Raw genomic sequence first — 24657 nt, 5'->3', positions numbered from 1 at the left:
CAAGGGTGATGGAAACAAAATTGAATTTTTTGCGTCGATTTTGAAAAAAGATTCCGAAAACACAAAAACACAACGTTTGCGAACACAATTACAGAACGCTTTCTAAAGCACTATAAAAATCCGTAACATCGCAAACGTTTTCTAAAAAACTATAAAAATGTGTTTTTGGAATCTTTTTTTCAAAATCGATGCAAAAAAATCAATTTTTTTTTTTCATTTTTAATTTTAAATGTTAGCAGCCGAATTTTTAGCCTAGCTTATTTCTGAAATCCTGTGAACGTATCAAATTGATACGTTCAGCCGTTTTTTCAATCAGACTTTTCAAACGTAGATTAGAGGAACACTGCATCACAAACTGTACCAAAACTAAAACATGCTATGTATTAGGGTACCTAAACCAAATGAACGATTCGTAACTTTCGTTTCATTTGACTTTTCGGTTTTACGTTTATATATGAAAGTTATAGCTTTAAAATTAGGTACGAGGGTCGTTCAAAAAATAAGTTTCAGTGCCTCAGAAATCGCGGAAAAATAAGGTTAGGACAAAGAAACAAGGTGATTTTCGTAATCTTAATTGTTTTATTTTCTATTTTTCTACATAATCGCCGTAACGTTCGAGGCATTTCTCGTAGCGTGGCACGAGTTTTTCTATTACGAGCGCGAAGTGCGTAGCGTCCAACATTTTTAAAGTACGATGTAACTGCGTCACGAATTTCTTCAGTGTTATCGTATCGTTGACCGCCGAACACCTGTTTCATCACCGTACTATTGTGAAGTTTAGGACCGATTAAGAACCGCGATTGAGAACAGACGGCCAAGTTTTTTGACGAAAGGAGTGTTCCTTATCCACAATAATGCGCGGTCCCATTCTGCTCGTGTAACTCAAGAGCAATTGAAAAAAAAAATCAAATGGACTGTGTACCTCCGTACTCCTCAGACCAACAGGCACATACACTAGTAATTTTGCTTGCTGATATTTAAATATTATTAAAATACAACGATTACGAATTTACTATAGGGAGGAGAATTCGTCATTATATGAGCAAGCTAGGTCTTCCGGAGTCAAACTAACGATGGAGGAGGAAAACAAAATGGGAATGTTGGAGTATATTGATTGTTTTCATCGAGAATCACAAGAGCGGTCACAATAGTCTAAAGTAGCAACCGAAATCTCCGAAGCGAGTCAAGTACGACACATGTTATCAGAAACTAAATAGAAAACGTCGATTCCTAAACTGAAAGCACGCTTTTGCTAGAGATACCAATATTTCGTAGACATTTAAAGGCTACTGAAATTAACATGGGCGATGTCCATCATTAGACTGCATATAACCCATCCAATAGTTTCTCGTGAAGTGGGACTTCCATGAAACGCTTCCTAATTTTACAGTAAGTTTGAAGCTGTTCGCGTTTCTGCGGCAATTTTTAAAGAGACTTATAAAAAAATTAAATTGATTCAAAATTATGCTTAAATGAATTGACTTTGTTGTCAATTCAAAGTGAATGTACTAACTCTATTGATTATTTTTCAGACAATTTGCTGATGTTAAATCAACACGAGACTATACTGATAATGGGCTTGATCACGAACGTCACTTCACGGAGAAAACGGAATGAATTGTATGCTATTTGTATGCACTTCACATCGTTTTCTCCGTGAGGTGACGTTCGTGATTAGGCCCAATATCTATATAAATGAAAAAGGATCGCCAAATGTGTTGCTAAGCCTATTAATTTTGTTGTATTCGTCTTTGCCTATAGATCAATGTTACGCATTGAAAAATCGGTAGTTTTTTGGAAAACTCAAGATGGAAAAAATCGGAAAGTTGAAATTTCCATATATTTTTACAAATGCATGAAGATTTGTGCTTTCGAAGATTGCGTTAAAATATTTATCTTTGTTCGAAATTGGAAATGGATTTTCATGTAGAATAACGAGTATTTCGACGTGTTTTAAGTATTCAAATAACATCAAATAAATGAATAGACAGAGCTGATTGCCTCACACTATCGTATTTGTCGACAGCCATCGCGAATTTATTGATGTATTTTCTTTTCTATTATAAAGACTGTAAACTATAAAACAAAGTTCATTCGTCTCAGTCTTGAAAAAGACCAATTTGAAGATCAATCAACGAATAGTTCGGAGATTGAACCCATAAACGTTCGCTTAGTAAGAAAACGTCAATTTGGGCGGGACAAAATTCGCCGGGTCAGCTAGTAATGAATTAAATGATTGATTCGGTAAATCTATTTTTTTTATTAGAAAACGAAAACAAAGTCATGATAACAAGATTTGGTTGGAGGGGTGACACCCAAGAAATCCACATTTTCACTGGGAACGGATTTTAACGATTTGCATACCAATCGAATCGAAAATTATCTAGAATTTGTTTAATATTCTATACATTACAATCCCATAGTCTGTAAATGGTTTAAATTTTATTATACATTTGTTCTGTTTATTTGTGTACCTACCTAATCCTGATGTCAATAACAGGAAACTTATGCAGCCGCGAGAATAGAAACAATGAAGGGGAATGATAAAAAAGAATACAGTAGAACCCCGGTTATCCGCGAAATAGTCGGGCTAGGTCACCGCGAATAACGAAAATTAAGGAAAAAGCAATAAAGGACTAAAAATGATGTGTAAATACAAAAAAAAAAAAGAAATTTTTACATGAAAACTATGTTTGATCAACACAGAAATCATAAAACTATCCCTCTGTAATGTCTTGAAGACTCGTGGTCAGATTATGTGAAAGCCATGAGAAAAACAAAAAAGCATGTGCGTACCACTCACTGACAAATTTCGGAAAGGCCTATAGATTTACTATCGAACTCACTTTCCCGAATAATCCGCACCGCGGATCATCCGCTCGCGGATAATCGGGGTTCTACTGTATTTGTGACAAAAATTCCACCATTAATTCTGTATAATAAACGTTTGCACAATATCAATGTCGGTCCCAGCTCCCAAAGATAGTGACATTACAAGCTGTCGGGTACATGAAATCAGCATTTAAAAAAAAATGCCATATGTCTTCAAACTGCATAAAACGTCGAGATCTACTACCATCCCGATTTTTTTTTTAATCGACTCTCTGGGACCTTTTCGGAATACGAAGCAAAAACGTTTCCAAAGTTTTTTTTGAGCACATTTTGACAACTGTTTTCCAGGCCAGGTTTTTATCCACAGGGCCCGGTTTGCGTCCAGATTTCTTTCTTGTCCTCGAAGGTATTCCATACTTCTGAATCGTGTTTCGAACTGCTTCGATGCCTTTAATTTTCGCTAACTGACCCAGTGAAATGTTGGAAATTTGTGCACGACCTGTTTGTGCTTTATCGGGGAAATGCTACGCATTTTCATCAAAATCACACGAATCGGCGTTTGAATCACCATATTTAGACTCAAATGTAAACATGAAGCGCAGGGTCGATTAGCTGTGTGAAACGTTGAAACCCGTGTCGGTCTCTAGAGGCCGACATTGATCTTTTTGGTAGGAAAGTGCTGACTGACTGGGACAGTTACAAAATATGAATATTAAAATATACAGGATTTGTTTTCAGATGTGTTACAAAATGTGACTTTCTAATCGAATTTTTGACTATTTTCTATTTATACAATTAATATTTTTGGGGGCTGGGACCTACTGCACTAATATTGTGCAAACGCTTATGATGCGGGCTAAATGGAAAGTGCAGCAAAAACAATTCGGGGCTCAACGTGTCAAACATCAACTGGAAATAACAGTAGGGTATCAAAATCGTGCTCAGCCATTCTGCAATATAGTACACTACAGCCAACAGAACTACACAATATCGAGAAAAACTTTGAGGTATTTTTCTCGTCCATTTGTTCCTATCTTCTTCATGTGAATGAAGGATTTACAAAAAAAAATCTCTTATGATTTCAAAATCCAACAGTGATTTCGATGATCATAATAAAATAAGTAAAAAAGCTTTTTAAGTTAAACGGTTTAATTGTGATTAAACATAACAGTGTACTAAAAGCTAGAAAATAATTAGGCAAGTAGCAGTTAGCAGTTATTACACCTCTCCTTCATTAGTCTAGGGCATTGATAAGACTAAAATCAAATCGTCGGACATATGATAAAGTCGCTAATTGTGGATAATGGATATCCAACGTGCCCAACGTGTGAGATGATATGGAATCAGTTATTTTTTAGCCGCGGCCGAATTGAATTTTTCCAGATAAGCAGTTTTAAAATGACAGCAGAGATAAAGGTGTTTTATAAATTCGGTCAGTTCCTATTGGTCAAATTTCTATTAATTTGGGACAACCCTACATACATACAAACAGTTCAAGGTAATTAAAACCTTTTAATAAAGTAATATGTTATTTTGTGATTGCGGCCATCTTGGATTTTTATTTTTCATGATCTGCTGTGATCTACTATTCAAGCCCTTTCATTTGATACCCATATTAATCGGGATTTGAGAAAATATGTAGCCCGTCATTTGGTAGTGGCAGACATCTTGGATTTGCATTTCCATGAATAACTGTGTTCTACTAGTCAAGCCCTTTCATTTGATACCCATAATAATAGGGTTTTGAGAAAATATGCAGTCCACCATTTTGTAGTTGAAGCCATCTTGGATTTTCATTTTTCATAAATTACTGTGTTCTACTAGTCAAGCCCTCTCATTTGATACCCATAATAATAGGGTTTTGAGAAAGTATGTAGTCCGCCATTTTGTAGTGGCAGCCATCTTGGATTTGAATTTTTCATGTATAACTTTTTTCTACTAGATACTCATATAAACGGGGATTTGACATAATATGTAGTCCGCCATTTTGTAGCGGTAGCCATCTTGGATTTGCAGTTTTCATAAATAACTGTGTTCTACTAGTCAAGCACTTTCATTTGTTACCCATATTGATGGGGTTTTGGAAAACCCATATCGATGACGTTTTGAGAAAATATTTGATCCATCATTTTGTAGCGGCCGCCATCTTGAATTTTCAAGATAATGAAATACGCAGTTTTATAATGACTACAGAGATAAAGGTGTGTTCCAAATTTTAGATCAATCGGTCAACAGAGAGAGGGTCAAATTTCTATTAATGTGGGTTAGCGCTACAGACAAACACGTTACAGATTACAGGGCAAGCTAAATAAAACCGTTTAAAAACAAAGGTTTATCCCACTGAGAACGAAAAAGTTTTTTTTTAATATGGTTCATCTGTGTAAACACTGTTCTTAATTTGGCCTATACCATGAACAACTAATGAATTTGACATCGAAGATATGTCAAATGTTTCAAAAAGCTATATTTTAAATCTCCTCTCAAAACACCTTTCATCGTCCCAATGGGGAAGCACTCATGTGCGTAATAGATTACCATAGCTCACTCCTCGCGTGGGTCTGCAGTGGGGTCAGAAGCACTTGCAATAGCGGACAGCAACGAATCGGAGTCTGGCTCAGTCGGAAGAGTTATTAACTGCTGTGAGCCATTGAACTCTCTTTCGCTTTCATTTAATCGCCCCCGTCGGTGACACAGAGCAGCCGCACGCATCAACACCGCTCTGCAAGACTGCAGCCTAATTAGCCCAGGGAGGAAACACAACGAATAAAGCAAAAGACCCCACGGCAAAAGGGCGGGGCAATGATTCCGCTTGTCGTAAAGAATGGCGATACGATGTGTGGGGAGCAGCGGTAGATAAACTTGAATTTCCTCCAATTAAATATAATACGCTTTGGTAGTCAGGTTTGGTAAGATGAAAGATAGGAGAATAATGGCTTCAGTATAAGATTATGTCTTTGAGTTCAGATTCCGGCTAATCGTTTTGCTTCGGTCTCATTGTGTTTTGTTTACTTTTCTATTTTCAGTTGGTTGCCGTTTTGGCTCTGTATCAACACGTGGAGGCCGCCAAAGATGAAGCCACGAAAGCAATAGAAACGGAAAGCGGTTCTAAGAAGGAAGAAACTAAGGAGATCACAAAAGACACCAACAGCAAAGATTCACGAGGCAAGCGCACGTTAATACTGGGAGACCATGGCCATACTTATTACCAAAGCCCGGTCCGAGCGGATCGGCGCATTTCGAATGCGTTCCAAGATTCCAGACCATATTACCACATCAGCAACTATGTTCACCATAATCAGCCGGCACTGAATCCCTTGACTTCCCACCAATATCACGGTAAACCACCTCCTTATGCGGTTCCAATGGAACCACTTGCACATTATTCCGAAGAAGATCCTCTTTATCCTTCAATTATCCCTCCCACAGGTTTTGGCAATGGCATTGCCCATTCCATTGGTGGCCATCAGCCGCGAGTTCAGCCAATCTTTGTGGAAGCTCCTGAACCGATTATTGAAATCATAATCAAGGAAAGCAACGAGACAACACCACAGGATAGTATTGGCTATACTGCGCCAGCCAAAAAGAAGGAAGAAGTCAAAGTGTTTTACGTAAAATACCACAAGGACGAGAAAAATGGAATTGTGCTGGATACTCCAGTTCCTGCACTGAAGCCATTGCCTGACGAGAGCGAGGAAGAAGTAGATCATTCGCAGCCAATTATAGTGACACCATCCCCACCACTGAAGACGACCACTCTCAGAGCCGTTATTAACCCAGATTCCGAGTCCTACCACAGTAACAGCGGAATTCGCATTTCTTTTGGCGTCGAGGATAAGCATCAAGTCGGTCATCAAGTGTCCGAATCGGAAAGCGAGAGCGTAGCACAACCTGTGGTAGCTCTCCCTGCTGGACCACAACTACCCGTGCCTCAAGCATTGACACAGCCTCAGCCGCAGCATAATCTACCTCATCAACATCAGCACCAACACCAGAATCAGCCTCAGCAATATCATCATTCCAGTCAAGTCAGAGCTGACCAATTTCTTCAGCAACACCAACAATTTGTGCAGCAGCGATCTGCTCCAACTTCAGCTCCATATGTCCATCAGCCTCAGCCTCATCATCACCATCAACAATCGTCTCCGCAACAAAACTTTGTGCAAAACTTCGGACCCTCCACAGTGTCACCTCAGCATCGACCACAGCGACAATTCCCGAATCAGCCATTCCAACACCACTCTTCAAGCTTCCAACACTTTGATCAAGGACGCACATTCGGTCAATCCCAACAACAGTACCGTAATCCGGAACCACAGCCCATTCGACCACAGACACATTATACCGCTCCTTCAGCCCAATCGCATTTTTCTGCACCTCAACCTCAACAACAGCAACAACAATTCTTCCATCAGCCATCACAGCACCACCAGGTTCATAAGGATTTCCAACAACAGAACCAACCGAAACCAATTCCAATTCCCCTACATAACATCCACAACCAACCTCCACTGAGACAACAATACACCCAAGCACCTCAGACAAACCACTTTAATCAACCTTTCAACAACTTCTTCAAGCACCAACAACCCCAGCAGCTTCCAAAATCAGTGGCGCCAAGTTTCCCTCCTTCTTCTCCACATCCCGCTTTCCACCATCAACAACCGCAGCAACACCAACAACCGCAACAACAGCAGCAGCAGCCACAGCCACAACAACACAGTTCTAGATTCCCAGAGGGTCATCGTCCTCAGGCAAACCGCAATAATTTCGCCGATTACTCACACTCGTTCCAAGGAGGACTTGTACAGCAAGCCGCTCCGAATCTCGGAACAACGCGTACTCCTGAACACCAACCAAACATTGTCGATCATAAAGACAACTTGAAAGCAGTGCTTCCACTTGGGGGTGAACTGGTACAGAGTGTTTCCAAATACGAAACCCACATCACCGAACACGTCAAGACGAACAATCAGAAACAAAATTATGTAAACGCTCCGAGTACACATTTCACCCAAGGAGGATCCTATCGGATTCTCCCATCTCAAGAAGTGATTAGCCATTCGATTGCGCCGCAGGTTGAAAACAGCACGCCCAAAAACTATGTTCAACACTCCACGACAGCCCCGTCTGTAGCTCAGCAGTACGCTAAAAGCAATGGTCCAGCTCCCCAGATTATCCCCAACTCTGAACCATTAAGCTTCGGTGGTCATCAAGATTTCAATCAAGTGTCCCAATATATAAATGTATCCCCAAGGTCTAATTTCCAACAGCAGCCCCTCCATCAACAACATAACGAGCTGCAGCAGCTCCAGCAATTCCAGCAACTTCAACATCAGAACCTACAGCATCAGCAGAATCAACTGCAACAGTTGCACCAACAACATCAGCAGCAACAGTCAGCATTCCTATTCGGAGGTCCTACGCTATCAACCCCAACCGCATACTCTCCAACTTTCCCAACATCCCCAAAGCCCCCACAGCAAGAAGTTAAGAATCAGGCCTACTCCGATGCACGATCAGCTTCGGTACAGTCAACAACCGCTCGCACAACAACCAAGGCTCCCGAAACCACAATTTCCCCGGAGAAAAGACAAAAAGCTATTCTCGATTTGCCCGACGAAGTTCCGGACGATATCCGGCAGCATCTGCTTTCCTCTGGAATCCTTGACAATGCAGACATCAGCGTTCTGGACTATGACAAGCTCGGGGAGACTGCCCTCGAGAACCTCCCACCAGAGCATTTGGCTAACTTCTTCAACTCGGGAGGTGCCGCTCAACTTGCTGGCTCCAACAATGTTGTTTCGGTAGTGAAACCATCGGGGGAAAAGGTATCGGAGAAGTTCATAACCAAAAACTATGACGTCAAAGATAAGCGCGTGAAGCACATCCCCGATGAACAGTTTGAGTCGTCAGAGGAGGAGGAAACGACACCGGAAACAATGCCAGAGAAACAAAACGTTGACCTAAAGGTGGTGCGGTTCGATTCCACCAGCCAGAAGCATGTAACCGATCAGTACATCAAAAACGATTCAACCATTCTGCCGTCCGTGACCGTTGCCGACGAAAACGAACAGTCCGATCAGATTTACAACCGGTATTTGCCCCTGAAAATCAACGGCGCTCAGTTTCCCATTCCAGATGTGGCGGAACTCCGTGGTCGGAGGATTTCGAGCGTAGTCGTACTCGCCCCCGTTGATAGTATGAACCCCAACAACAGTTTTGTGATTAATGCCGAAGCAGAAGCTTTGTCCGAGGAATCGGAACAGTCTCGGTACGAGCGAGATGTACTGCTGGATTCGCAGAAAGTGAAGTTTATCGCTGGGGATGCACTCAAGCAACTGATCAAGAAGCCTTCGACGGAGAATTTCAGACGGTGGCTTGAGAAGGAAGGAAAAACGGACGTGGATCTCCAGAGCGTTGTCTTACTAGTTACGAGGTAAGTTCGGATTGATTTAGATTTCAGGAATGTAGTTTCCATTACTTGTGATGTATTCACTGGAGATTCACTGTCTTATTCCATATGACTAGGTGATTGCAATAAAGTTTTTGCAATAAGTTTTAGAATATTTTAGAATATCGGAATATCCATTGGGAAAAAAATACATTCTACTGTTGCCATTTTCATCTTTTTATTAGTTGGTTTATTGAATTATATTTGCTGGACCACTCTGCTAACGACGTTCCTTGTGTCTTCCACTCCACACATCTCGTCAACTATGTGTTCTAAGTACAGAGAAGGCATATCTCTTCGAGCTGCTCCGAAACGTGCTACATCTCCGTATTTTCTGTTCACTCATGCCGAAGGTATCGGTATTAATTTTTTAACCGTTTGATACCGTATCCTACTTCTGTTGTCACCTGGCCAACAACTGTGCTCTAACCACTGTGCATATTCCTCTGATACCTTTCTGTTCATAACATTCGCTATTTTCTGCGAGGATGATACTGACGGGAGTTAGGATTGGGCGATCTTTAGAAAACGATCGATCTTCGCGAATCGTTTTTTCAAACGGGCTTGGGATCGATTCACCGATTAAATCGGTACCAAAGAATCGATCTATGCCGAATCGGTCTTTACCGAATCGGTCTTTGCCGAATCGATCTTTACCGAATCGGTCTTTACCGAATCGGTCTTTACCGAATCGATGTTTAAAAAAATCAAACGTCTTTATCAATTTATCTACTTATTCATATGAGCGTCGTTTATTCTTTAAACAAAGAATTGAAAAAATAATATTTCTATTGAAATATCAACAGAATTTTATTTTTTTCTCAGCATAAAGATCTTAAATTTCAAAATCCAGAAAAATAGCATTTTAAAGAGCATTTGTGTACCGTCATGGAATCACTTCATTAAATGAGTTGATTGAAAAGGCATATATAGTGATTTAACTGCTGGTATTGGCCCAGAACTCAGCGGATAACGATCCCATAAAAGCCAAGCGTGCCATACGTCTCGCAATTAGTCGAAACCGATTCATGGCTGTAGCGCCAGTTCTCGAAAATAACCTTTCGGCTGGAACTGATGTCACCATTCGACTGAGATATTCTCGAGCTCTCGGATATACTGTAGGATACTCGCTTTTGATCGAATCCCAAATAGTCGAAGGATTTGAATCTAGTATTACAATCTTCTGATGTAGGAAATTCCGAAGTTCTCCGGTGATATCTCCAGAAGGATTAGATTCTTGATTATTCAACGATTCGCGTACCTGTAAGCACAATAATTTTGAATTCATTAATTGAACTTATGCAAGGATTATCAAGCGGAATCCATACCATTTCATTATGGTTCTCCCACAAGTTACTAGATCCATGCTCAAAGACTAATGGCGTTGAAGTTGTCTGTGGAACGGTTGATGGTTTTGTGTATTTAGCCTCAACGATATCGAAAACATATTGCAATGCCTCAGCGTGTGCTGATGAGCTTAAATAGACCGTCTTAAAACGAGGGTCTAGTAAAGTAGCTATGGCAAATGTGTCTACCGATTCAATAGTTTTGATTTCAATTGTTTGACTGGTTCTGTGGTGGGGCACATTGAATCAATTTTCTGAAATTATACAGATTGACCAATACTATTCAAAAAACAAACCTATATTATACCTTTCTTAGATTTTTAAACATTGAGATTATCTTTACTGAGAGAGAAGACGTTTCTGCTTCCAGTTCAGTGATCGTATGAGCCACTGGTTACAGTAGATTGCGTCCCTCAGTAGCTGCCCCTAGTTCTGATCCCGTCAGCATTTGCACGGAAGTAAATCTTAAAAGAATTAAACTGACAAATTTTTTGAAAAATGTTACGAAGGATCGAATTTTTGCCAGAAGGTTTTCAAAAAGTGGTGATTATTCAATGGCTACAGTGGTTATACGTGGACTACAGCTCAAGCTGTGGTCCACGCATATAACATGTCTTGCGTCTCCAAAGACGCCTTTAACGGCTGCCACAATGTTGGCGCCCCCATCCGTTACTGTGACGGATACCTGTTAATTATGGATCATAATTCATCTTCAATGATTTTATTATGAAGAACGTTATGTGATTATGAAGAACGTTATTCCAAATGAAATCGTCCAAAAAATGCAGATGCAAAAAAACATGTATTTTTTTTTGATTCGAATGAAAGTTTGTATTCCGTTTGGGTTGAAGGAAATATGAGTTTTCCACAGCAATTGGGAATTTTTTGACTCAAGCGTAACTTTTGAAAATCGATTTTAGTAGGAGAAATTTTTGATAATTTATATCTAAAAAACTATGAGTCGTACCGAAATAGTGTCTTAGAAAGAGTTATAGCGTATTGATGTCTAAACATGAAAAAAATATACACTGAGAGAAAAAAATTAGTACTCTTTTTTTATTTACAAAAAAAAATTAATTTGCAATATCCAAAGTACATATTTTTTAATTTTTTTTTAATTTTTTCATATAAAATAGAAATCATGTATAAAATTTAAAAAATGGGTCCAAGACGGTAAAACTATTTTTGACGAACTTTGTGGAACATCGAATTTTTATGAATTTCCGAAACATTTTGTATGTTAACAATCATTTTTAGCCACAAATTATGATTCCTGATGTGATTTAAAACAAAAAAGCTCATTACAAATCTCCTTCTAAATGTAGCCATTCTCGAGGTATTTTTAAAAATATTTTTAGTTTGTTGTCTTTTTTTTAGTAAATATTCCCTTTTAATATGTTTGTCGTGTTACACCGTCATGTTCATGAAATTTTTTGAATTTGCTTATAATTTTCAACAACTTTTCCAAATACATCATTATGGTAAAAATATATGTTTAGGAGTTACGTTGAAAAACATTTGAAGACATGTGGGTTATCACAAAACGTAGCGATATTAAAAAATCTTTTTTTTTATCTTAATACAAACTTTTAACATATTATTCGTGTTACACAATCAAAACACGAACAGTAGAATTGAAAGCTCAACAACAAATACACCTTGTTGATTCAACCGGACGTTATGGGTACAAATATAATTAACTTGTTTACGTTATGCCTAGATTATACCTGAAGTCAGGTATCTCTAAGCTACCTCTGTAAAGGTATATTAAAGTCAGGTATTTTTAAGCTACCTCTGTACATGTATATAAAGTCAGGTACCTTTAAGGTACCTCTATAATGTATATAAAGTTACTCATATTCGAACATCGTTCATCAGTCGAACAATCTTCCTTATAGAGTGAATAACAGTATACCACAATGGACTACAAAAAAATTTTTCGTGTTGTAGACCGTTTCCGAAAAACGGTAAGAAATGTTCATCTGATAAACATTTCTTAATGTTTCTTAGTTAACTTAAGTCAATGGGATGCAATATCCTTTTAGATACACCTTTAAAAATTTGCGGATCATGCCGTTTATCTGTATACTCTTCCAAACCAAAGCAGTGTAATACTGAGGAGCAGATCAGTACAGCAGTAGGAAATACTTTAGAAGAAGTACCATCAATAGTTTCAGTCGCTTCAAGCCAAAAAACTGACAAATGAAAAAGGTGTACACCACATAGCAAATATGGACCAAGTTTAAGTGAAGATGTTATGAATCATGTTTCGGAATTTTATAATGACGACGATATCAGTCGATCATTACCTGGAGAAAGAGACTATGTTTCTGTAGCCAAAAATGGGAAGCGTCAACACATCCAAAAAAGGTTATTAATAACATCATTACGGGAAACTTTCAACAGATTTAAGGAACATAATCCAAATTGCAAAATTGGATTCAGCTCTTTTGCATCAATGCGTCCGAAGTATTGCAGATTGCTGAGTAGTTCAGGAAATCATAACGTTTGTGTTTGTACATTCCATGAAAATGTAAATCTTATGCTTCATAGTCTCAAAAAATATTCCTTTAACATTGCATGCAAAGAATATATGGAAAAAATACTACGTTACATATCAAATAGATCAAAATACTGTTACCTTCGTGAATGTAAAAAAATGCTCAATAATGGACGAGTTTGGAAACTGGTTTCTAGATGAGATTCAGGAACGCAATTTAATTGAAATCACTTATGCACAATGGATTTCTACTGATCGATGCGACATAGAAACTCTTGTAAAACCGGTGGAAGAATTTGTATCGTATTTTTGCGAAAAAATAGAAAAATTATTTACTCATGATTACATTAAAACACAACAGTCCACATTTCTCAACAATATAAAAGCTAATTTGCAAGAAAATGTGGTTGTTGTGATTTGCGATTTTTCCGAAAATTATTCATTTGTGCTTCAAGATGAAGTTCAAAGTCATCACTGGAACAATGATCAAGCAACAATCCATCCATTCGTTGTTTATTATAGAGATGAGAAAGGTTCTCTGGCAAATTTAAGCTTTGTAGTTATATCTGAAGTTTTAAGTCATGACACAATAGCTGTGCAAGTATTTATTTCTAAATTGGTAACATTTTTGAAACAACAGGTAAAAGGCAAGCAGGTAAAAAATATAAAATTCATGTCGGATGGTGCTGCATCCCAGTATATAAATAGGAAAAGTTTTGCGAGTTTATGTCAGTTTAAATCGAAATACGACATTGACGCTGAATGGCATTTTTTTGCAACATCACACGGCAAAGGACCTTGTGATGCAATTGGTGGTACTTTAAAACGAATGGCAACAAGAGCTAGTTTGGCTAGGCAGCATGAACATCCGATTACGAGTGCAAAAACGTTATTTGACTGGGCTAGCAAGCGAAAAGAAGACTATCTTACAAAATTGTCATTTTCATATATGTCATAAGAAGAATATGATCAGGGTGTGGAAGAGTTGAGTAGCATGTATGATAACACCAAACAAATTCCAATTATCCAAAAGTATCATTCTTTTGTACCTATATCCGAGAATGAAGTAGCAGCAAAGTTGTAACGACAATGCAGCAAGTTATCATGATGTGTATAGAAATATAAGAAAATAATGAAAAAATTAAATTATTTACAACAAAATTGTTAGTTGTTAAAAATAAATGCTAAAAATTCTAGTATTATTATTAGTATCTCTTAAACTCCGATAAATATAGGAATTATTTGACCGAATTGTAGAGAATTATATTTTTTCCTTTTAAAAATGTTGTGTTCTGTTGGCGCAACATGTATAACATGTTAAAAGTTTGTATTAAGATAAAAAAAAAACATTTTTTAATATCGTTACGTTTTATATTAACCCACATGTGTTGAAATAATATTCAATGTAACTCCTAAACATATATTTTTACAATGATGATGTATTTGGAAAAGTTGTTGGAAATTATAAGCAAATTCATAAAATTTCATGACCATGACGGTATAACACGACAAACATATTAAAAGGGAATATTTACTATAAAAAAGACAATAACTTAGAAATAAGTTTCAAAATATATCGAGAATGGCTGCATTAAGAAGGAGATTTATAATGAGCTTTTTTGTTTTAAATCAATCAATTATGATTCCTGGATAATTTGTGGCTAAAAATGATTGTTAACATACAAATGTTCGAAGTTTCGGAAATTCATAAAAATTCGATGTTCCACAAAGTTCGACAAAAATAGTTTTACCATCTTGGACCCATTTTTTTAATTTTATACATCACTTCTATTTTATATGAAAAAATAAAAAAAAATTAAAAAATATGTATTATGGATATTGCAAATTAAAGTCTTTTTTTGTAAATAAAAAAAAGAGTACTAATTTTTTTTCTCAGTGTATATTTGTTTCATGTTCAGACATCAATACTCTATAACTCTTTCTAAGTAACTATTTCGGTACGATTCATAGTTTTTGAGATATAAATTATCAAAAATTTCTTCTACTAAAATCGATACGCCCTTTTCAAAAGTTACGCTTGAGTCAAAAGAATCCCAATTGCTGTGGAAAACTCATATTTCCTTCAACCCAAACGGAATACAAACATTCATTCGAATCAAAAATACTCATGTTTTGTCATTTGTCGATTTCATTTGGAATTGCTGTTATACCTTGCGTAGATCAATATCCCATTCAAAACAAAGTTCTTTTAGTAATCTCGCAAGATATACCTTTGTGTGTGTTTGATCGAGGGGGTAGGCGGTGAGAGCAACTGCTTTCATGCCAGTTTTTTCTAAATAGTGTGCCGTAACACCTAGATAGCTTTGATTATTGCCTGTATCTGTCCATATATCTGCCGTCAAAGAACACCACTCGGCCTCAGAGTGAGCACTTCTTACAACTCCACTCAGAATTTCGTACTTAGAATCAATCATCTCAGTGAATTTTTTTTCTACTCGGGGGCTTGTAGAGTGGAAGCGCTATTTTACAAAAATGCAGGAATCCGTCTCGTTCAACTGTTCTCAAAGGAAGTTTGTCTCTGGCAATCATATATAACAACGCTTCATTAATTTGAATTGTCATTACTCCATGTTCTAAAATGTAAAAGGTACAAGGTAGTATGTGAAAAAATGCACTTGGAAACTATTGGCGATCTAACGCAAAACGTAAACGGTCGGTGAGACATCTGGATTTTGTTTTTGAACTAAGAAAATGATGCTAATGTAACCTAAAACTCAAAACCAAATCACGTATATTTTACTTCCGGGCTTTCCAAGGTACTTCTCACATGCAGGAATCGTGCATTTTTCTACTTGTGTTTGATTGTGCTCTCGAATTTCCTTCTTTAATTCAACAATTGTCCACATTTTTAGAGTTCTCACTACTGAAAGAGGTAAATAAATAACATGTTATATATATAAAATTGCGCAGAATTAAATTTCTTACAAACTCATCGCAATCAAATAATCTTTTATGATTATAACATTATAATTTATGGAAAGAACTACAAACCTTCCATAAGCTCACATGGCAAAATTTAAAACCATCATCACTTTCACCGCAGCGCCACCTAAGTGTAGATTTGTACGTTAGATCGCCAATAGAAACTCATCTACCTTTAAAACTCAACATCCGCGTAAATGATTCCTTAATGGTATGATTCAAATTAACATGATTGTTTTCAAGGTCAATACCAGCAGGTTCGTCAACATGATTTTGAGCAACCGTTTTCTTTGTGACTTTTGAGTTTGATTTTCGTGCATCTGGAACAGAATCGTCGGTGGTTTTTTTTTCAGACTGAAGCAGATGAGGATGACGTCTGCTGATGTGGTTCCAAAGATTTTTGGTGTTTCCACTTGTCTTAACGATTGATCCACAATTTTTGCATACACTAGAGTTGAGATTTTTGACGAAATATGTCCAAACATTACTCCGTGGAGCCATGCTTCAAAAACAAACTTTGCTAGATAACACAAACAACATGTATGTGCACTAGAGCAAAAAAAGAAAACTTGACTAAAACCTGGTAAGAACTCTAGTCTTAATATGTACGCACAACGAACAAACGAAAACACAGCTTCTGTCTGCATGAGAAAAAAACGTTACACTGTCGTTTTTATTTGTTCCCGCCAATAAATCTGTCAAACCAAAGGAATAGGAAGGAATAATAACAGAAGGGTGATGGTGTAATCGGGCAACTGCGTAGTACAGTGGTAGACATTCGTTTAGCCGCACCCTATTTTTCCTCAATATTTTTAAAAATAGGTCAATTCTTTGTACAGTTTTGCTCATAAAAGACCATTTTGATTATTTTCATCGAATTCATTCTAAAAAAAGTATAAATTCACTTTTTGTTTTCTAAGTAATTCAAATATGTGGAATCAGGGTGGACATTCGTTTAGCCTCATTCTAAAATTTCAATAAAAGAAAATTTGTGCGGCAAATTTAGAGTCCAATCGGTAGCTAATATTTAGTATGTCCACCTCCATTTCGGATCACTTTGAAAACTCGATTTGGCATCGAGTCAGACAGCTGTTAAAGTGTTGCCATATTGATTAAAGCCCAACATTCCTGAATTACTGCCTTGAGACTGGAAATGTTGTCAAATTGACATCCGTTTGCATAGACCATCTCGGCCGGTTCTCTATAGGATTGTAATCGACTGCCAGCAGGTCATTCAAGAAGCGGAATGTCCTTCTCGGCAAACCATTAGATTGGAAACGTGGATCTATGCATAATCCTGCTGAAAAAACGACATCCTCGGTAGCGTTATTCTCAATATGGCCAATCAAAACGTCCTCCAGTAATTGAAGATACTTTTAGGAGTTCATTCGGGTGAAAATGAAATAAATGAGAAGCTTGCCGTGATAGAAAACGGCTCCCCACGCTGTCAAACTTCCGCCCTCAAAGTTTCGCTTCGATCTCAATAATGCCGTTGACTTAAACATGCCTTTGTTCGCCGGAAAATACAACATTTCTCCATTCTAGTTCCTATTCCATGTATTGCCGGGTGAAAATGAGATGGTTCTGCTTATGGGTGGCGGTCTGTTTCGGCTTCCCTTGAGGTTTCTTCCACATGATGTTTGGTGACTCATTCAAGATGCGCGCAATATGCCTCTTCGTTACTGGAACAACCGATTCTGCCTTAATGTATGAGCAGGACATCGATCCTGGTTGCTTCGTGTCTTATTCGACCTTTAAGACGAAAAGTAACTTTGGTGTCCCCATTTGTTGGACGTTATATCTCATATTTCTGACATTATTTTAAGAAATTCCGTACCACTTTCTCAGATAGACCAATTTTTGTTACGATCGAGCGATTAGAAAACTTTTGTTCACTGACTATCTTTAGTATTTTCCGCCCCTCTTCCGTTAATAGAATACCTTTCGCCATTCCTTTTAATTCTACGTAAATCACTAATCTGACTTCTTACGTTGCACATCTAATATTTATCTTGTGAATAGAACATTCCCAAGTATTTTTTCAAAAAACACAGATAAAGGCTTGGTGATTATGCGAAAACTCGATTTTTATGCCCTGCGGCTATACGTATGTGACAGGAAAAAACGACGTTTGAATGTTTATATCCACCGATGCCGCCTTGTGTGTGTGATTGTGACGCACGTCATTTCATAAAGTGACTTAAATATACTATCACTACAGCAACAGGTTTTCCAACTTTAAATTCCGAAAGTAAATTGAAATAAAACACACTTAGAATTCGATTTTCGATGAAACTTTTATTTCAAATTAAAGTTTGGTTTATACCATTATGTGTGAAATACAACATCATTCAAATGTCCACCTAGGGTTTCCTCGCACACCTTGATCCGGAACAGGTAATTTTCGATGACTTTTCGGTACATATGGGGCGGTATCTCGGTCATAACTTCACGAATGTTGTCTTTCAAATGTTCAAGAGTTTGTGGAGAGTTGGCATAGACACGGTCTTTCGCATAACCCTACAAAAACAAGTCTAGCGGGTTCAAATCGCATGGTCCAGATCATGCCAATTGGCATCACCAAAACGCGAAATTATGCGTCCCTCAAATTTCGTTCGCAATATGGCCATGTTCGGTCGTGTTGTGTGGCACGTGGCGCCGTCCTGCTGAAACCACATGTCATCCGTATCCATATCTTCAATTTGTTGCAAAAAAAATCGATTAACATGCGCCCATAGCGCTTACCATTCACAGTTACCGTCTCGCCGTCCTCATTTTCAAAGAAATACGGCCCGATGACTCTACCAGACCATAATGCGCACCAAACAGTCACTTTTGGCGGATGCAATGGCCTCCTCTCAACAATCACGTGTAGATTTTCTGAGCCACATATACGGAAATTTTGGGTGTTCACATAGCCACCGAGCTCGAAATGTGTCTCATCGCTGAAAAAAATTTGATGCTGTTGTTCGTTCACCCAATCGACGTATTCCCGACGCATTCCATGGTCACCACGCTCTAATTTTTGTACCAGTTGGACTTTATATGGATGTAGGTGCAAGTCCAAATGCAAAATTCGCCGCAATGATGTGTTTGACAAGCCCAATTGTTGAGCACGCCGTGGAATCGAAACATTCGGGTCATCCTCCACACTGGCAGCAACAGCAGCAATATTTTCGGCCGAACGCACATTACGATGATGCACTGGTTTCACAATATCCGCTACGGATCCAGTTTGTTCGAATTTACGCACTACATTAGCGATTGTGTGCTCTGTAGGCCGTCCATGACGACCAAAATCCGTCCGTAATGCTCGAAAAACATTTGCCGGTTTTTCATCATTTTTATAGTATAATTTAACAAAATTAACACGTTGTGGCGATGCTAAAACGATCAATATTGTAAAATGGCAGACATTCAACTAACGATATGACGCTTTGGTTGACAGATATGTCAAACGGTTGTCAGCGCAGGGCTGTATACTTTCGGAAGCCCGAAATGGAAAACCCTGTACATAGTTTTCTGAATCTAGACTGCATACTAAAATTATTAAAATTTTCGAGCTGCCGTCACAATGTTTAAACAAATCTTTTGATCTCAAAATAGCGTTCATCGTATCATTGCTGAGCTGATTTCGAAGCTCATTTTTGTTCTGATTACATTCAGGAAAGAAACATTCGACTGTAGCCGAGAAGTGAGGCACGATGTGAACGTTACTATCAAGACATCGAAGTGCCATGCGCGCTAATCGTCATTTTTTTAGGCATCCATTTTTGTCCTCCAATCCTGCACATGCTCTTCTTTTGTAACATTTTTTTCCTTACGATTTACGAAGGCGAGCCATCGGTAGGTCTTGTTAGATTCTTGGCAAACCAAGGATTGAACCATCAAGTGTAGAAAAACACGGTTTATTTCGAGATCCATCCGCAACAGACGGAACGCGAAACACGAAAAAACTTGTGAGTGGTCCGCAATGTGTTAAAGAACGGTGGTTAGCCACTCGAACTGATTCTGAACGAACTGATTAGGAACGAAGTGTTTGGGAATGAATGTAGTGTAGCTGACTTGAATACGAGGTCTGTTCAAAAAGTATCACGACTTTAGAATTTACGCGGGTTACGTATATTCGATTCTAGATTTTTTTTTGTGGCATTATTATGTTGGTATTCATGTTTCTCACTTATGCTGACAAGTATGTCTATTTTGAATGTTCAGTTAATTTTTGACAACTGCTTTTCTTACACGTGTTTTGGTTCATCTTCGATGTTTGCCTATTGCAAAAATGGATCAAAGGATCTGAATCAAGTTTTGTGTGAAACACAAAATTAAGTGCGCGAACACCTTGGAACGAAACAACGTTTATCGGAGTTCGAAAAAAAGTCTCTCGGAGGGTCGGTAAGATGTGAAGGACACAAAGCGTGCCGCAAGCCCGAGCACGTCATCAACTGAAATCGAATATAAGTAATCCGTGGGTATATAAAAGTCGTGATACTTTTAGAATAGCTCTTGTAGATAGAGTGGTCCACTCTATCCCATTCCATGAAGCATTCCCATAGCCAGAGCCAGTCTTCAGAAAACAAACTCAGCGCTGCGCTTGAGTTTCATTTTCATCAGCGCGCGCTCAAAGAAAACTCTTATTCTATCTTGGTGCGAAGAGCACAAAATTCATAAGCACGAAAAAATGTACGCAAAATGTACCCGGCGCAGAACTCAGATACTAAACATTTCTTCTCACTTGTGTGATGCGCGTCTCATTCTATACACACACACATGCACATCAAATTCTAGCGCCCGCTTTGTCTTCGTTCGTTCTAAGCAAAGCATAAAAACAACAGCGCGTCCCCATACGCACCGCCTCGACAGAGAAAGCAAAGCAGACAAACAAGATTCGAGCGCGGTTTAAAATTGGGCATATACACCGGTGTAAGGATACGGTGCAGAAAGGATGTTCGAACTTTAAAGCGAACGGTGTTGAAATAAAACATTTCAACTTTGTTTCGGTGCGCGTTGATTCGTCTGGGCGCAGGTTTGCGCAAGAAGTGAGAGTTCAACTGGGTGCAAAACAAAAAGTTGCACATCAGCATCGCGTTGCTTTCCGAAGACTGGCCATAGCCGATTTTGCTTCAGCACTACGACGGGATTTTCTACGACGGGAGAGATAGGCAATAGACAAAAATCGAAGATGAACCAAAATATGTGTAGGAAAAGCAGTTGTCAAAAATTAACTGAACATTCAAAATAGCCGTACTTGTCAGCATAATTGAGAGACACATAAAGGGCGAACACGAAATTATTGCGACACCGAAAATGTCATGCCAATTTTCTTTTAATGTTTAGAATCAAACCAAAATTTTAGGGTAGTTTTATACATATATTTACTTCAAAAATCAAAAGAAAAGTTAATCGTAAGTGTAAAATTGAACGCATTTTCGCTTGATGTCCTCCATCAAAGTCTTTACAGTGTCATCCGGTACCAGTTTCTCAGTTTTTTTTTCCATTTTCTTAACATGTCCTTCTCGTCTTTGACTGTCTTCTTGCTCTTCCGAAGTTCCCGCTTCATTATTGCCCAGTACTGCTCCATCGGGCGCAGCTCCGGACAGTTTAGAGGGTTCATGTCCTTTGGAACAAAATGGACAGAATTGGCCTCATACCACTCCAGGACACTTTTAGATGCCAAATCTGGTTAAAATAGCGGAGCTTCGTCGTGCTGCTGCAAGAACGGCAAAAGGCGCTTCTCGAGGCACTCAGATTTGTAGATCTCGCCATTTGTTGTGCCCTTTGTCACGAAAGGCTCACTCCTCAGTCCGCAAGAGCAGATGGCCTGTCAAACGAGATATTTGGAGGCGAACTTCGACATTTTCTTCTTCTTAAATTTGTCGTCCACATCGAACTTGCTCTTGCCGGTGAAAAACTCCAACCCCGGAATTTGCTTAAAATCGGCTTTTATATACGTTTTGTCGTCCATCACACAGCAGTCATATTTTGTCAGCATCTTCTCGTAGAGCTTCCGTGCCCGAGTTTTAGCCGTCGATTGTTGCCGCTCATCGCGGTTTGGGAAGTTCTGTACCTTGTATGTATGTAGTCCAGCTCTCTTCTTTGCATTCTGGACGTAGCTCTGCGACATGCCGATCTTTTTAGCCAAATCACAGCTTGAGACGTTGGGATTTGCTTTAATCATTCGCTTCACCTTTCTCTCCGTCTTTTTGTTCTCCGGTCCCGGTTTTCTTTCAGCTCCTTTGCCGTGGTCCAACGTCAACCGCTCCTGGAGCCGCTTCAACACTCTGGAGACGGTTGAATGGTAAATGTTCAACATTTTTCCCAACTCCCGGTGCGACAAGTCAAGAAATTCCAGGTGTTTGGAAAGAATTTGTTCTCTCGACTCGCGTTGGTTCACCTCCATTTTCGTTGAATCGAATAACACGACTTCGAGTTTGACAGCATGTAGACAATACACATCAATGAAAAAGTGTGCAAAATTTGGTTGATTTTTACCCAATGGTAAAAAAGATATGCCCTGTTTAATGTGTCGCAATAATTTCGTGTTCGCCCTTTAATGCCACAAAAAATATAGAATCAAATATACGTATCCCGCGTAAATTCCAAAGTCGCGATACTTATGGAATAGACCTCGTAGGTTTCTTCGCTTGAGCTCAGTAGTTGTACCCAAGGCGCCTCTATATGTACCAGGTGAAACAATCATATGAAATGCACTTTCAGTCATATTGGAATTGCTGTCGGTATTGTTTATAAACAGCATCAGAACGCTGGCGGCGGCTCTCTACAAACTGCTACGACGCTTATTCGAACGATGCCTACTATGTTCGGCTTTTGCGAATTTATGTGAAATAGAAGGGATGATTTTGTAGTATTTCATTCTCATTTCCACACTCTTGCATGTAAAAAGGCAAAAATAGCGTATCCTAGCAATAACAAAACAAACAACCCCCGCTCCACAAACCGTAATCCCCTTCTTATTGAAGTGATGATGTTGCTTCACCTGTTATACATTGATATAAGCGCCTTGGTTGTACCTACTTACGGCCTATCTCAATAATCAACCTCCACACTCTGAGAAACCACTATACAAATTTTAAACTTCTCTACAATTGCAGAAACGAAAATGACGAACAGGAGATCTTCATGTACGACATCACGTCGAAGGGTGTGATGCATCTGAATGGTGAACTGTCGCTTGCGTTCGTCAAGGTTGCCGAGGAGAACGCCAAAACGCAGAACCTGGACGATGTGCCAATCGTGGACAGCGGAATCGTGGAACAAATGAAGACCGCTGGCAGTAACAGCTTCCGGGATGCAGCCGCAGCCAGTGGCAGAGACGAAACCGATGACTACAGTGGCCAGGATGAGTCATCGTTCGAGAATGAAGACGAACAGGCTGAGGCATCGGAAAACGTGGAAACAATTGTGGAACCCGATCGGAAGCCCATCTACGTGTATCCAGTGAATAGCAAGTATAGAAAAGTGCAGGCAGCATCCGGCAACTGAAGTGGCAACTAACGTTAGGTCTATTTGTGTCGTTTTTAAATGATGTGTGTGTATGAATGCGAATGAGTTATGAAATGAGAGAGGCCTTGGAGTGATTGAAACAAGTCTTATAAATAGTTCAAATTTTATACGAAGAACTGAGTAAAACTGAGTCGGATATTTCCATGGATGCGAGGGACGGAATGATTGAGCCTTGATAATAGTACTAACACAACGATTTCGACGAAAGAACGCAAAAAAATCGCACAGCGATTTTTTTTCTAAAATTTAACATGACAGGATAGTTTTCATTAAAAATACTAGTAACTAAGCCATCAAGTACCGATAATAATCCTGTAAATATTGCTAACTTATCGTTTTTTTTTCAAGGACACATTGAATCGTGCAATTACGCTAGAAAAGGTTGTTGATGACATAATGAATTTAGCCACGTAGTTTTTAAAAGTTCGTTCTCACTTTGTCCGAAAGGAAACGAGATTCTCAAATTTAACTTCAGAATAAATTAATCACAACGGGAAAACAACATGAAAAATTAACTCAGTGAAATAGATTTTATTTGCTAATCCTAGAAATCATTCAGCCACTAAATAACAAAGCCAATTTGTTGTATACATTCAATGAAACAATGCTACCAACACATCCGTTGCATAGGTATATCCGCCCATGGAAAATGCTTTATTTTCAACATCTGCTGTAATTTATTTCCATTTTCTGTAATCTTCCGCAAATGAAGCTACGCAAAAGTTTTAGACCGCATTAAGTAGACTAAATTTACTGTGTTAAATTAATTATGTATCGCCTACCGGTTTTTCTGTTTTAGCTAGGTATATAAATGATGAAGCAAAAGTATAATCACATGTTCTCATTTGAATATCACATACGAATATTTTTCCTTTTTTGACGTGGGACTACGTCTAATCGGAATATATGGGGGGTAAAATGAAAACTTAAACACCGAACATTCAGGAAAAAATGAAAGATTCCGAATACTTATAACTCGAACATTTCTTACTGGATCGGAAAGATGTTTGCATCAATTGATAGGGAATATTTCTACGCATCTATCGCAATTAATAAAACTT

At 38.5% G+C, this 24657-nt stretch overlaps 1 protein-coding gene across 1 annotated transcript in view; it reads left to right on the top strand.

Annotated features, from left to right (window-relative positions):
- The window catches only part of LOC129769770 (uncharacterized), a 113606-nt gene extending 89212 nt beyond the window's left edge, over positions 1-24394 (top strand). Inside the window, exons 2-4 of the mRNA XM_055772239.1 lie at positions 5856-6168; positions 6259-9268; positions 23185-24394. Coding sequence (XP_055628214.1) covers positions 5856-6168; positions 6259-9268; positions 23185-23575 — 3714 coding nt within the window. The 3' untranslated portion in view covers positions 23576-24394. The remainder of the gene's footprint in view (positions 1-5855; positions 6169-6258; positions 9269-23184) is intronic.
- Positions 24395-24657: the final 263 nt, after the last annotated feature.

Source organism: Toxorhynchites rutilus, chromosome 2, assembly GCF_029784135.1.
Source record: "Toxorhynchites rutilus septentrionalis strain SRP chromosome 2, ASM2978413v1, whole genome shotgun sequence".
NCBI classification, from domain to species: domain Eukaryota; kingdom Metazoa; phylum Arthropoda; class Insecta; order Diptera; family Culicidae; genus Toxorhynchites; species Toxorhynchites rutilus.
This window is presented reverse-complemented; position numbering and strand designations above follow the sequence as displayed.